Source organism: Arvicola amphibius, chromosome 4, assembly GCF_903992535.2.
Source record: "Arvicola amphibius chromosome 4, mArvAmp1.2, whole genome shotgun sequence".
Taxonomy (NCBI): Eukaryota; Metazoa; Chordata; class Mammalia; order Rodentia; family Cricetidae; genus Arvicola; species Arvicola amphibius.
The window spans coordinates 15757635-15772882 of NC_052050.1; the positions used below are offsets into that span (position 1 = coordinate 15757635).

The 15248-nt window shown below is 35.5% G+C and overlaps 1 protein-coding gene across 1 annotated transcript in view; it reads right to left on the reverse strand.

Moving 5' to 3' along the window:
* The window catches only part of Tanc2 (tetratricopeptide repeat, ankyrin repeat and coiled-coil containing 2), a 306319-nt gene that overhangs the window by 70134 nt on the left and 220937 nt on the right, over nucleotides 1–15248 (reverse strand). Inside the window, exons 12-13 of the mRNA XM_042055015.1 lie at nucleotides 8073–8304; nucleotides 766–932 (exon numbers count right to left, since the gene is read on the reverse strand). Coding sequence (XP_041910949.1) covers nucleotides 766–932; nucleotides 8073–8304 — 399 coding nt within the window. The remainder of the gene's footprint in view (nucleotides 1–765; nucleotides 933–8072; nucleotides 8305–15248) is intronic.

Genomic DNA, 15248 nt, shown 5'->3' on the forward strand with positions numbered 1-15248 from the left:
AAATAAATTATTTACAGAAAGAAACACTGTTCCAAACCACATATGAACACAAAAGAAAAGGAGCTACAATTTCTAATGTAACTGGGTAGCCAAATATTTTTTACAGGGCCAACTCCACCTTCCTGATTCTTTCAGGCCATTAAGCTGTTAGCAGTGAGTAGGGAAGATAATTTAAAGAAAATAAAACCTTATCTCTTGGTTGCAATAAATTTAATCTAAAACTTAATATTAGTTAATATTGCCAATATTAGCCAGAGGAAGTCATATACAGACACAACTTTACATTCATACTACTAAAAACCAAACAGAAATGAGCTCAGTAGAAGTGAGGGAAGAGGCAGAAAGTCCGGGTCTCTGCTGAAGACTGAACTCGATTCTGCGTAACATTAAATGATTAAAAGTATAAAATGGAATTCAAAGAGTGAGACATTTTTCCTTTGCACTACTGCATCAGGACAGAATCTTAAAAAATAGACCTTTTTATGCTATTTTTTTTCCTCCTTTAAGACTGATCTTGAACTCATGATCCTCTTTCTTCTGCTTTCCCAGTGTCTGGATCACATTTTCAGTCCTTTAATGCTATTCTGAGAGGAAGCCTTATCCAGAGAAATGGCATCAGGAACTTGAGAGTCACATACAGAAAGAATGTTTTTATCTAGACCATGTCTCTAAGGTTTAAGAAGAGCTAAGAGAACTAGGAACTGGAACTTTTTCAGTTTAAGATCCCTACAAGGGAGATAATCTATGGTTCAGAAACAAACATACCTGTAAACTGGTCCTAACTGTTACAATTAGTTTGAGCCAAGAAGGAAAATTTCCAATCATTTTACTCAGAAATGATACAATTGTATCCCCATAATCCGGTTTGTGAAATTCTGCTTCATTTAATCCATCAATTAAAATGATGAAATCTTCATCTGGGATTTTTCTCTCTGAGATAGAAAGAAACAAATTACTTTACAATTACCAAGTGGATAGGTAAGTTCTCACTGTGTCTGTGACCACATATAAGTCTGGGAAAAAACGTATTAGAAAAAGTCTAGTGGATGACCAGGGTGCATAAGTTATTATAAAGACATACAATCATTCATTTGGTGAATTAACTTTGTTATTCATCAGGTCACAGATATATGAGCACATGCCTTTCTTTTCTTTTCTCACTCTCTCGTTTTTTTTTTTTTTTTTTTTTTTTTGAGATAGGGTTTCTCTGGTATAATAGCTTTGGCTGTCCTGGAACTCACTCTGTAGACCAGGGTGGCCTCGAACTCAGAGATCCATCTGCCCCTTCCTCCTGAGTGCTGGGATTAAAGGCATTCAACACTACCAGGCTTAAGAGCATGTGTATTATAGTTTCAGGAATACAATATTTTTATTGTGAGAGCTTCAAAGCTGGAGCTGTGAGGACTTGCATATGGAAATCCATCATTTTATCAAACATATAAGAGTTAAATAGACTGTGGTTGTTTCTATCATAGCTTAATGAATTTGTGAATTCCTTAAAAACTGAGGTAGTATATAGAACTATATGTGAATGTATTCTGGGAAGAGAGGACAGAAGAATGAATAATGTTCTATAGAAAAGTATTTTTTGAAAAACATTCCAAATGCTTAAGTCTTATTATCAAGAATTTGTACTGCATTTTCATTCTACAGTGTGAATTAACATTTTTAAAAATTATACTTGTGGTGTGTGTGTGTGTGAGGTCAGTTCTCTCCTTCTATTTTGTGGGTCCCCAAAGGTTGAACTCAGGTTGGCAGGTTTGGAGGCAAGTGCTTTTTCACACTGAGGAGCCATCTCATTGGCTCTGGATATTTTAATGGATGACAAACAATTAATTTGCTAATAAAATTAAATTTCATTTGCATAAATTTCCAGTCAAGCACATCACTCACGACATGAGTAAAACACGAGCTTTATCTTCTCAGTGGGGACTGGCTGGGCAGACCTGCCTCATACAGAAGGTCTTGCATTGGACCTCTAGCACTTTGAAAAAGGAAACATTTCTCCCTTAATCGGGATAATGGTATTGTTTTAGATTCCCATGAGGTTTGCTGTCTGGGAACTCTCTTTTCCTCTTGGGAAGAGTTGCACATGTCACCTAGGAATGCTGGACTGTGAGACGTCAACAAGGAAGCTCAAGTCATCATCATACTTCTTTTGTTTGTTTTTTGTTTAGAATTTAAAACAAAAAATACAAAGAATTTCCTAATGTTATGGACATTTTAAAACAATGAAAGATATTGTCAAATAATTTCTTTTCCTTTGTCTAATGAGGTTTACCATTTACACCCTTAAGAGAGTCTAAAGAACTTTAGACTGCTTGTTGAATGCAATTAGTCTTAAAAGGTTTCTTTATATTCATTTTTAAGCTTTTACAGAATATTAAAAGAATTTTTAAAATTAAAAAGTGAGGACAAACAAAAATTTCTACTTCATGTTTTGCCACATAGGAACATTTAAAATGCAACTACTATTTACTTTTTGGTCGTGAGCCTAGTCTTTAATGGCTGAGCCATGTCTGAACTGTCTTGTAACTACTATTTATTATTAGAATTATTTCACAGAAAAATATTTTTTAAAATATTTATTTATTTATTCATTCATTCATTCATTCATTCATTTATTATGTATACAATATTCTGTCTGCGTGTATGCCTGAAGGCCAGAAGAGGGCACCAGACCTCATTACAGATGGTTGTGAGCCACCATGTGGTTGCTGGGAATTGAACTCAGGACCTTTGGAAGAGCAGGCAATGCTCTTAACCGCTGAGCCATCTCTCCAGCCCCAGAAAAATATTTTAATTAAAAACAAAGATACTAACTTTTATATACTTTTAAAATCCATATCTACTCCTACTCAAACCTAGACAGTTTCATTTTCTTATTTTTCATGGACTAACAGAGGACTTTTAAGTTGTTTGATCCTTACAAGTCATTGCTCCAGCTGACAAGTCACTGGTTAGCTTTTCTAAGCCCTTTGACTCCTGTTTTAATCTCTGTAAACAACATTCGCTGGATATTCCTCATTACCTCTGCTTACATATATCCTCAATAAACCTTTGGAGTCTTTACTAGTAGTCCCGTAGATCCCTGGGATAAATAATGATTCCAGACACCGCAGGAGAAGAGGAAACAGCTAGAGCTGAAGTCACACCACCACTGAGGAGTTACTAATAAAGATCCACAGGGCACTGTTTTGCTCATCAGAATTGTCTTTCTTTAGTCACGATGCCACTTTCTCCTTCATTTCATATTGGTGGTTAAAGTAAATGCCTATTTTGAAACTTCAAACTTTTGGAATCTTTAAAACTTTTGAAAAATACTGTCTATTTTTTAAAGGAAAAATGTATTATTTGAAATCTAACTTCTGACTATGAACTGAAAAGTATTTTCCATAAAACTTTTCCTGGGAGGAAAACTCTAGCTACCTCTGAGAATAAAATCTATATACTCTGTTAAGTTTTTGGCAAATATAATCATGCAATCAAAACCCTGATCAAATTAAAGAATTTTGTTATTTAAGAAAATTCCTTCCAGTTCCCTTCCTGTCAGTGCTTAATGGATTAGCCATTGCTTTGATTTCTATCACCACAGGCTACATACATTTGTATCTTTTGATCAATATAAAGTTTCTGAGACTAACATTGTTGAGTGTAATATTTGTTTATTTATATTACTAAGAAGAATTTTATTGAACAAATATACAATCTACTTATCTACTATGTTGATGGACATTTGTATTTATGTACTTATTAGGATGATTATATGGATACTCTTTTATTGTTAATGTGATAAATGACAGCGGTTAACTTCCAAGTGTGAACTAACATGGCATTCCTGGACAAGAAGAAACTAACTTTGCTATTAGCTTTTTTCTTCTTCGAGGATTTTGTTATCATGGTCATGAGGAATAATGGTCTGTAATCTATTTCTTTTTTTATTTTTTAAAAGATCCTTATGGCTGACATTTTGATGTCAATCAATGTTATGCTTGCCTGATTAAATAAACTGTGAAGTGTTCTTTTCTGTTTTTTTTAAAAACCATCTGTATCAAACATATTTTTCTCAAAATGTTGAATATATATAATCACTGAAACCATTTGAATCTATAGTTTTTATGATAGAAAGTTTTTTCTTTTAAATTATCATTAAATTTAACTGCTATAATGCTATATAGTTTTTCTATGTCTTCTAGAGTTATCATCTGATAAACTGTGTGTTTGTTTTAAGAACAGCCCTGCTTTTTTAGTGAATTTGTTGAATTTTATTGTTATGCAATTGTTTATAATGGTTTCTTTTAAGAATATTTTATGAATTGTAGTGGTACCAGCCCTTAATTTCTGATGTTGTTTCTTTTTTTTAATATTTATTTATTTATTATGTATACAATATTCTGTCTGTGTGTATGCCTGCAGGCCAGAAGAGGGCACCAGACCCCATTACAGATGGTTGTGAGCCACCATGTGGTTGCTGGGAATTGAACTCAAGACCTTTGGAAGAGCAGGCAATGCTCTTAACCTCTGAGCCATCTCTCCAGCCCCTGATGTTGTTTCTTGAACATTCTCCCTGAGACTTGCTTATCCAATTTCACACCAGCTTTATACTGTGGTCATTTCTGTTCTTTGATTACTTCCCTCTTTATACTAACCCTACAGATTTTCATTATATTTTTCTAGGTTAAGTTAGAAACTTACACAAGTGATTTTATATTATTCACTTTGAAATATTTTACATTCTTTGTATGACCTGTTCTTTGACCCAAAGGTTATTTAGAAGTAGATTAACTTATAAATATTTAGGGGTTTTATCGTTATCAATTTTTAATTTAATTCCATTGTTTTAGACAACATTACTGCAATATTTGAACTTTTTGGGGTGTGTACACCCACATGTGCAGGCCAGTGGGCAACCCTGGGTGCTGTTCCCTAGTTGTTGTCTACATTTCTTTTGAGACCGGCTCTCTTACTAGCCAGGGACTTGCCAAGTGGGCTAGATGACTGTGAGCCCCAGTGACCCAGCTGTCTCCTTCTCCCCAGAGCTAGGATTACAAGGGTATAATTCTATTCTTGCTTTTGTTTTTAAATAGGTATTTGGCATCAAACTTAGGTCCTTCAATTTTATGACTAAACTAGCTCCCTAGACTGAGATTTTATTTTGATTTTTTTTTTGTTTTGTTTTAGAGGTAGGACTGGACCTCATAGTCCTCCCACACCAGCATCCCAAGTACTGGGATTCTTAGCATGCACTACAGACTTGGAAAATTTTTAGAATTTTTGTGACTTATTCAGAATACAGTTCTGATTACAGTTTATGTTTTCTCGAAGAAAATACATATTCTACATTTATTGGGTAATATTCTGTAAATACCAATCAGAGTAGGTTGGTTCAAATCTTCTGTATCTTTAATTTTTTTCCTCTGCTTGTTTAAATAGTTACTGAGAGGCATTAAAATCTCCATCTTTAAGAGGGTATTGCCTGTTAAGCTCTTTGATCCGTTTTTTATTTATGTTTCTGAAACCGTGATACTGGGTACAATATTTAGGATTACTATATTTCATGAAGAATTGGATTTGTGTCTATTAATTGTTTTTACTAACACTGTTTGTCTAGAAGTCTATTCTGACATTAATAAGCTACTCTAGATGTCTTATGTTTTCACTGTCAATTGTGTCATATTTGAGTAACTGAGTAGACAACATATAGACTGGATTTTGTCCTTTATTCAGTCTGATAGTTTCTGCATTTTAATGTACTACTCCATTTATATTTTATAGTTTTTAATATGAACTGCCTAATATTTTCTATTGTTTTGTTTTTATTCTTTTTTAGTAATCATACAATTTTTAATGTTTTATAAATTGTTTTCACTACTGTTGCTCATGACTTTAAGGGTGAGTAGAAATCTCCAGAATAAGATGAAGCAAAGGAACTCACTCAGGGTTATATTAATAGGGATATCTAAAGCTGGTTATAGAGAAATGAATGAGTAGTTATATCTTATAGTAAAATTATAAACTGTGTTATTATGTTTGAAAATTTGGAGTAAACTCAAAAATATATTTATATTCTCTTTGAACACCTATAAAGCATAGCTTTTTTTTTTATTATTGCACTTTTAAAATATCTAAGCAGTGTCAGGCTTGGTGACACATGCCTTAAATCCTAGCATGGGGCATGGAGGGAGCAAAAGTCAGTGGATCTCTGTGAGTTTGAGGCCAGCCTGGTCTACACAGTGAGCTTCAGGACAGACAGAACTACACAGAGACCCTGTCTCAACAAACAGAACAAAAGCATGCACATAAGCAGTTTCCTGTATTATGTCCCTATTCAAAATCCATTGCCTGAAACATCTACCATGTTCAAGGTAAAATAACAAAAATGATAAAAATTGAACACAAGAAAGGTTTTAAATTCAATTGCACCCAATTTAGTCAAAGAGGTAAGTGCAGAAACAACTAATATTTGTACATCACAAAACTTATTGGCATATAGCAAATGTTCATTAATGTTCATGTTAAACTGTGCAGCAGTAGTGCACACCTTTAATCCCAGCACTTGAAAGGCAGAGACAGGCAGATTTCTGTTTAAAGCTACACTGATCTACAGAGCGAGTTCCAGGATAGCCAAGATTACACAAGGAAACTCTGTCTTGAAAAAACAAAACACAACAAAACAAGATTCATGTTAAATTTTAAGATTTTTACATGTATATAATAATGTGTTGAGTAGCACAACTGAGATACATAATTATTACTTTTCTGTTTGGCTTCCAGTGCTGACAAAAGCATTGTTATGAGTGGAGGAAGCCAGTACGGCTGCTTAGTGTGTAAAGGAACCTGCTTCCACACTTCCTGACCTGAATTTGGTCCTAGGACCCACACAGTGGGAAGACAGAGCTGATTACCACAGTCTGTCTTCTGATCATGTCAAGTTGTGATGTGAGCATACCACACAAAATAAATTAAATGTAATAGAAAAAAAAGTATAACAAAGGGTGAAGAGATAGCTCAGTGGTCAAGAGTACCTGCTCTGCCACAGAGTTGTAATCTCAAGCACAAACATAAGAAGCCAGGTACGGCTGCACACGCCTGTGACCCCAGTGCTGGCGGGGTGGAGTCAGCAAGCCAGTGAGACCCTGTGTTCAGACGACTAAAGAGGAGTGCTACGGAGGAAGGGACCTGCCCTCATCCTCTGCACATGTGGATGTGCACATTCATGTGCAGTTACTATATTTGAATGCCCTCAACTCACCTCCCCACACCAAAAATTAAAGTTAAAAAAGGTAAAAGAAAGTATGTAGCCAAGAGAGGTTTAGGAAGGTATGGGCTGTCTTAAGGAGAGGACTGTACTTAGGCTTTAGTGGACACCAGGGTTGTGGGGGGAAGTGAGGAAAAGTATGCGCCTGAGAGGGAGACAGAGACCATTAATTTCATTTTCATTAAATGAATTTTTGATTTGATACAATTTATTTACACAAAATGATCATATGCCCTTTTAAGTTCCTTTCAAGGTGATAGTTAAAGAGATTTCTAGTATAAATACTGCGGTGTGCAACCACAGATGCTTTATTGGCATGGATGGGGCAATAGATAGACTGCAGATGTTTTCTAATTATACAAGTTTCTATACTACAGCGTTTTGAAGCATACAAACCCTGTAACAGTGAGCAGGAGCTACTGTTTTATTCTAATTTACTGATTTATTCTAATTCCACCGAAAGGATTAGAAGCTCTACTACTTTATTATAAGAAAACTGAAATCATTTGAAAATCAAAATGAGAACTTTTATAAAGGAAGGAGGAGGTAGCAGTTTCTACAAGAACTTGTTCTTTTGAAATAGGGTCTTACTTCGTTGGTCCTGACTTCCTGGACTCAAGCAGTCCATCTACCCCAGCCTCTTTCAAGTGTTGGGATTAGACTTGTGCACCATCACACTCCACCTGAGCAAGGTTCTGTAAGCTATATTCTGTAGACATCAGCTATGGAACATTTAGTTTTGGCAATGTAGTAAATATAATCATTTCTATATCATGAAGCAAATGATCAGGGCTCCTCAGGACCTCATCTATACCTTTGTGGAGGTTCTCCAGGGGTTCTAGAACTCCCCTCCGGAAGGAGGCCATGGGGTCTTGAACACAGGACCGGAGGCTTAGCATGCTTTGCAGGTGAGGTTCCCGAAGAAGCTGCTCCCGGTAAGCTGTCAGCTGAGGTGAGCGGCAGAGCAGAGCAGCAACATTGTGGACAAATTCTGGTACCAGGCAGGTGTAGGCATTATCTGCTTGGCAATAGTGATAGGCAACCACCTACAGAAAGGTGAGATTGCAAACAGGCTTATCAGCAACTATGGTTACCATATGAACATTCCCCCAACACTGTCTGGTTTCTCTATTTCCTCAATTTTTTTCAAATAAAAATAAAAGCTGCTAACTCAACTGTATAACTTATGCATAGTCAAAATTTATATAGAATACTTCCATTGTATATATTTATAATATCACAATATGAAATTAATATTTATAAATAAAATGGGATACTCCTGGATTATAAGAAACAGGAAGCAAGACTGAGAAAAAAGTTGTACATTAATATTGTTAGCATTTATTCAAAACAGTAGTATAAAAAGTCTACTTTTAAAACAGCATTAGAAATAAAACAATAAGAGGAAAATCAACAAATACACATGTTTACATCACTTTTTAGTTACAGTTGTGCTTTAAAATAAACCTATAAAGTAATCTATATTTAAAAATTATCAGTAAATATTTTCTGAAAGTCCATACAGAGGCAAAGTACCAAAATAAGATAAAAGGTAAGGAAAGAGGTGAGGATTTGCTAAATATGGCTCTTAAATACTAAGAGTTCATGAGTCTTAATAACATTTATGTTCTGGGATTTCTGGCTGTCTGTTTTAAGCTGTTTGTTAGAATTGTGCAGAATTTACTCCATACTGTCTGTTCTGGCTGTTATTTTTGCCTCAAGAGAAAGTACAAAAGAGGGTTTCCTTTTTCTTTTTGATGGAGTTGCAGTATGAAACCAAGGTTGGCCTGGCACTCCTTATTCTCCTGCCTCCGTCTCCAGAGTAAGCTATTATGCCTAGCACAGAGAGTGACTTTAATACAGATGGCTCTTCTAGCTCTTACTGCTCAGAAAAGTGGCGGGATACTGCAGAACCCAAGGTATCAATAGGAGAAATTCAGCTTGATGTATGGAAAGAATCTGACACGGTGCTCAGAAAACAGTAAGAGGGAAATAATGTTAGTGATATCACCATCATCTCTTCTGCGCTCCTCTTCCTCATCATTGCCGTCATCAACATTCTGTAAGTTCATTTTAGCTACTAGTTTTGTGCCTATAGATAACTCTGACATCCTACTAGCACTCAGGGATGTACTGAGAATGCTTTCTTCATTATCTCTCATAAAGGAGTTCTATTATGAAAAACACTTCTCATCTATAAATGTGGTCATCTCTTTAATACATTCTGGAAATACCAGAATTAAACAGTTAAAAAAACCATTCTCATTAAACACAAAGGAAATCAAACAACACAGGAGACATTATTGCATATTTAAAACTAATGACAGGAACTGCTTGTGAATGAAACAATGAAGTGTGAGTTCAATAAGGGGACTAGAAATCAGAGGTTGTATTTGAAAAAGCTCCACTCCGTAGGTACATTAGTCCCTGGTTTTTTTTTTTAATTTTATTTATTTATTATGTATACAATATTCTGTCTGTGTGTATGCCTGCAGGCCAGAAGAGGGCACCAGATCCCATTACAGATGGTTGTGAGCCACCATGTGGTGCTGGGAATTGAACTCAGGACCTTTGGAAGAGCAGGCAATGCTCTTAACCTCTGAGCCATCTCTCCAGCCCCTAGTCCCTGCTTTATTATCTATCTTTAGGACAGTATAAGAAGCTCAAATAGAAACCTTGTCCTCTCAAAAAAACCAGTAAATTTTTGAACCAATATATAATCACACTATATTTTGCTTCAATGATTCCAGAGGCCTTGTATAATTTAATTGCTTTTTGCCCAAACCAATGGGGAATCATTTTACAGATAAAGATAATAAAAATTAGAGGGTTTTCTTTTTTGTTTATTTTGTTAAAAATCATATGTGTACTTGGATAAACAAGGTTTCATTTGACAAAGGTCAGTGCTAAAGTTATATTTTCTAAAGCTGCTTCTCTTTTTAATTTTAGTATTTAGCATTCAAATATAAAGTCTTGATTTTTTTGAAGAATTAAGGTAGAAAATCAATTCAACACCTTCAGGTTTGCAAGGTGTTCAAAAATAGGTTATTAACTACACATTTCAAAGTAGCTATGTAGTATGTATATAAATTCCATCAAAACTATGTGATAAGTACTGAAATGTCTCAGTCAGATAAAGTGCCAGCACCCATGTAAAAACAGCTGTGTGCCAGTAACCTCAGCACTGGAGAGGCATAGATAAGGAGATCTCTGGCCAGTTACCATAGCTTATCAGTGTGCTACAGTTTCAGTGACAGACCCTGATTCAAAATAAGATGAAGAGCAACTAAGGAAGATGTGTGTCTGATGCCTGTGGAAGCCAGAAGAGGGTGTCAGGTAACCTGGAACTGGAGTTTACAGATGATTGTGAGCTGCCGTGTAAGTGCTGGGAATTGAACCCAGGTCTTTGGAAAAAAAACCAGTGCTCTTAAGAACTGAGTTCTTTCTGTAGCCTCCTAGATTGTCTTTTGATATAATCTAAAACTTTTCCTATATCTAAAAACAGGACACAAGCCTAGACTATGCATTTTCCCAGTCTCACACTGTACTAGTGATCAAAGGCACATTTGTACAGCTTAGTTACAGCTTCTTGGAAATGGCTCAGAATCAATCTGCCTTAATAAACCAACAGGCACAACCTTTTTTTCCCTGCGTAGATTCTTATTTCTCAAATCATTGTCTTAATTTCATTTATAGTTATGTCTTTCTTATGTAATCAATTTTTCCACCCCAAGTTTGATGTATGTTAACTATCTTTGAAGGAAAATAGTAAGTAAATGTGCTCTTCTTTCAAGGGAAGAGCAAAAGGGGAAACAGGCAGTCCACATATACTATATTTTGATTGGGGGCTGAAAAATTCTTTGGTGTTAAGGGTTACTGCTACAAAGCCTGAGGACCTGAGTTTAAGGTCTGAGACTCACAACTCTCATATATTATCTTCTGACCTAGACACTTGAGTACACACATAATAAATGTAATACAGTATCAAAATATTCTGATTGGGTTAGAAATATAGCTCAGTAGCAGAATGCTTGCTTAGCAGGCATGATACCTTGGTTTTCATCTCTAGTACTGCCAAAGGTGGAGGGAGGCAACATTTGATTTAATGTAATAAATGATAAAACATATCTTAAACCTTATCAAAGAATTGAGTGGCAGCAAATCTTCCAGGTTTGTGTTAAAAGTCTCAAGACTTCACACATCATAGTGCATTTTCTACTTCAAATAATACCTATGGAGGAATTAAGGTAATCTCATACGATGGAAGGGCAGTTTTGAACATATGGTACCTATTTGGACAGAAAAATCTAGCTTAGATAACAAGTGTGAAGTGGCATTTGTATTTTTTAAATTCTAGAGTTACAACAGCGCTTCCTTTAGGTCAGTGCTAACATTTGTAAGCCACTCAATACTCCTGATTTATTTATTAGCACTATCCTTCAATGCTTAAGTCAGTTTAACAAAGAAACAAACAAAACTGAACTCACTATGTACATGGGGCTGGCCTTACAGTGATCCTCCTAAGAGCTGAGATTGAAGTGTGAGTCACTGGGGCTAGAGCGATAGCTTAGTGGTTAAGGGTTCCGGCTATTTTTCCCAATGACCTGAGTTCAATTTCCAGCTTGTATGTGGCTACTCACAGTTATCTGTGATGCCCTCTTCTGGCCTTGTTGAGAAGAGCACACTCTGCCGTACATAGACAAACATGTAGGCAAAACAGCTATCACATAAAATAGAACGTGTGAGCAACTACCACACCAGCTACTTTAGTATTTCTAGGGATCGGAAAGTTCACTGCAAATAACTACTTTATCCCCCTTTATTCTTGTTTCTTAACTCTGATTCTAATTGTCACTCTGGGACTGGAGGCTAAAAATAGTTCCCAGGCTTGGGTTCTGTTTCAGTAACTTTCCAGTTAAAAGCCCTACCTTCTTTTTCTCCTCCTTTTTGTTTTAAGCAATGAGACTTTTATTTTTCAACTTGAACCCATTTTAGACTTACAGAAATGTTGCAAAAGTAGTACACAGAGCTTCCGTTTATTTCTCATTCCGTCTCCCTTATTAGTATTTTATATAATTTTAATTATAAAAGCCAGTAAATTAACATATAATAATTTTACCTAAAAATCTAAACAACACTTGTAATCTTACCTAAAGACACTAATCAAATTTAAGTGTTTCCTTTAGATCCTTACCTATTCAAGACTCATCAGGGACCCCACGGTGCACATTTCTCTTTAGTCTCCTTTCATCTTTAAGAGACTTTTAGTCATTTTACACAACTCTGTTGTTTTCAAATATTGACTAGTTATTTTTCTGAATGTCTCTCAGTTTGGGTTTGTCTGATGATCTGAGACCTTTTCTTGGGATGACTATCATAAAAACAGTGTTGTGCTCTTGATGAGTCATGCCATAGGTCTCAATGTTAGTATATCTTGCTATTGATGAGACTCATCTGCTTTGGTTGAAGTTAAGATTCTGCAACTGTAAAGATGCTTTTTGTGGTTAAAAATATCTTAGAAGAAAGTCTTTTGAAATTATGTAAGTCCCATTGCTCTCTAAATACTTGCCCATTAACTTTGCTATCTACCAGTGGATTTCTTCTGCAGCAATGATTAGTATGACGCTAAAGGATTTTCAATTTCTCTTCTTCTATATTTGTTATTTGGAACCCCTCTGGAATGAAGAACTGTCCTTCTGAATAGAGTTATGTTGCAATTAATTATTTTAGGCTGAAGCATAAACTATACATATATGTGATTACATAAAATCATATACTAATATGTGTGTATGAATGCACACATGTAAAGTTGGAGAAGTAAAGATTTTTAATAACCTTTAACCTTTTCAGTGCTGGGTATTGAACTCAGGGCCCTGTGTATGAAAGTAAGCATTCTATTGCTGACCTACATCTCTTGCTCTCATGTGATTTCTCTTCCCTGCCTGACAATGTCAGTCCTGACTGGCTTGGAACTTCTGGCCTGAACTCCTGAGCCTCCTATCTCAGCCTCCGGAGTGCTAGAATTATAGAGTACACCAACATCTTCAGCCCATGCGAAGCTTTTTAATGAGGTCATTTAGATTTTACTAAAGTGCAACAAGAGAAAGGCTATTTGGTTTCAGTATAGGGAAGAGTTTGGACTTTATTCATTTAACACCAATTTATATGCTAAACCCTTGTATTAAGAGCTGGGGATATAGTAGCTAACACTTAAGCACTGACCTATTCTAGTGTAAGATGAAGATTAAAAACAAACAAACAAATAACAAACACTGAAGTCGACAAATATACAACAAGATTGTTTTTCCTATACTTGTATCCAGAATGTAGATGAAATCCGGGTCAGTGTTAATCTGAGAAGACAAAATCCTTAGACACATGAAAACTTTATTTATAGGTTACTTGCTGCTTGGCTTGGATCTCATTTGTTCTCATGGTTCTAAGAACACCTACACCAATACAAATTAAACTTCATGACACTGCCTTGCATATATTCCCTGCCTCCGCTCGCCCTTCCCTATGTGTTGGGCCTAACATGTCCAGATTAGGTTCAACATACTTAATGTTACCCGATTGCCAAAATGATAGCTGCTTTTGCTTTTAGCAACATCACTTCCAAAAACTAAGATCACTTGACATTTTTCTTATATAGTACAAGAATGGCAAGAACGACACAGAGTTCTTTCTTACATAAAAATTCTTCTTTGGGGAAAAAACCCATTTTTGATTCCTTAAGACACATCTTAGAAGTAATAGGTTTTTTATTATCTGATTTCATAGGCATTATCTCCTTAGAGATTAAACATTTATATGATAAGAGCTGTTATTACAGAAATTTTTTTGGAAAAATTATAGTTCAGCAAAATCAGAGAAGGTGAAAACTTCCATCCTAGCTTTCTCACTTTGAAGGCATATTCAACGACTGAGAGGGTTTCTAAAAGAATACGCAGCAAAGATTCTTCTTGTCACTAGAAAAGCAGCAGTGGTTAAAGGCACCGGTTCTTGAGCACCTGTTCCATCTTTTACAGAATGAAGACAATGATAATAGCCTTACAGAGGCACACACAGGCTATGAATCCTAGCTCTGTTACCTATTAACAGCATAGCTTTGGAAAAAGAATTACTGGAGCCAGCTTTCCCATGTATAAAATGGAGATAATAATGACTACCATATAGGGTTAGAATACTATGAGATTAAGAAAAAGCAAACAAAACAAAATCTCAAATAGTTCAGTCTCCACACTTATTACAATTTTACTAAACAGATGCCAATGTGTTGCTGCCCTATTAACCCATCCTAAATTAAATTCTACGCATATGACTACATCATAGTAATAAGCATTAAAAAATGGAAAACTCGCTTTTTTCTAGGTAAATTTATATGTACAAGAAAAAACCTGAATGAATTTCGGTGCCTCTCCACTAATTATGCTTAGAACATAGCCATGCTTAACTGGAGATACAACTGACAGACTGACAGGTGCTGATCTAGCAAAAGCTGTTACAATCCAAGTGGAAAGTGTTTCTTCAGTGTACAAGACTGTTTTAAAGCTGACCAACTCTTCAGTGTCTCCCACTAATTAGCACAAGAAGCAGAAAGGACACTATGAACTACCAGTGGCAATTACCAATATAGAGAAACTGACATCAAGGACTCTCAAATCAAGAGGCTCTTAATTTTTTTTTTTAAATACTGACTTGAGCTCATTTAAAAGTCAGATGTCCACTTACTGGTTGGTTACAGTGAGAAGAAAGGCTGCTGGCTTCTGCTCTGTGCTCCCACAGCACAAGCTTCTATAGCTGAACTGTAATGTGGCACAATTACTAGGATAATATTTAGTTTTCAACTAGGAGCCATTTCTTATACAATGTTTAGCATAAACTTAAACATGCTGAATCCTCACATGTAAAATGTATTTGTACGTTGTTCTTAGAATTCTAAAATTTTTGAACTTAATGTAAATAGCCACCAATTTCCAACTTAAACAAT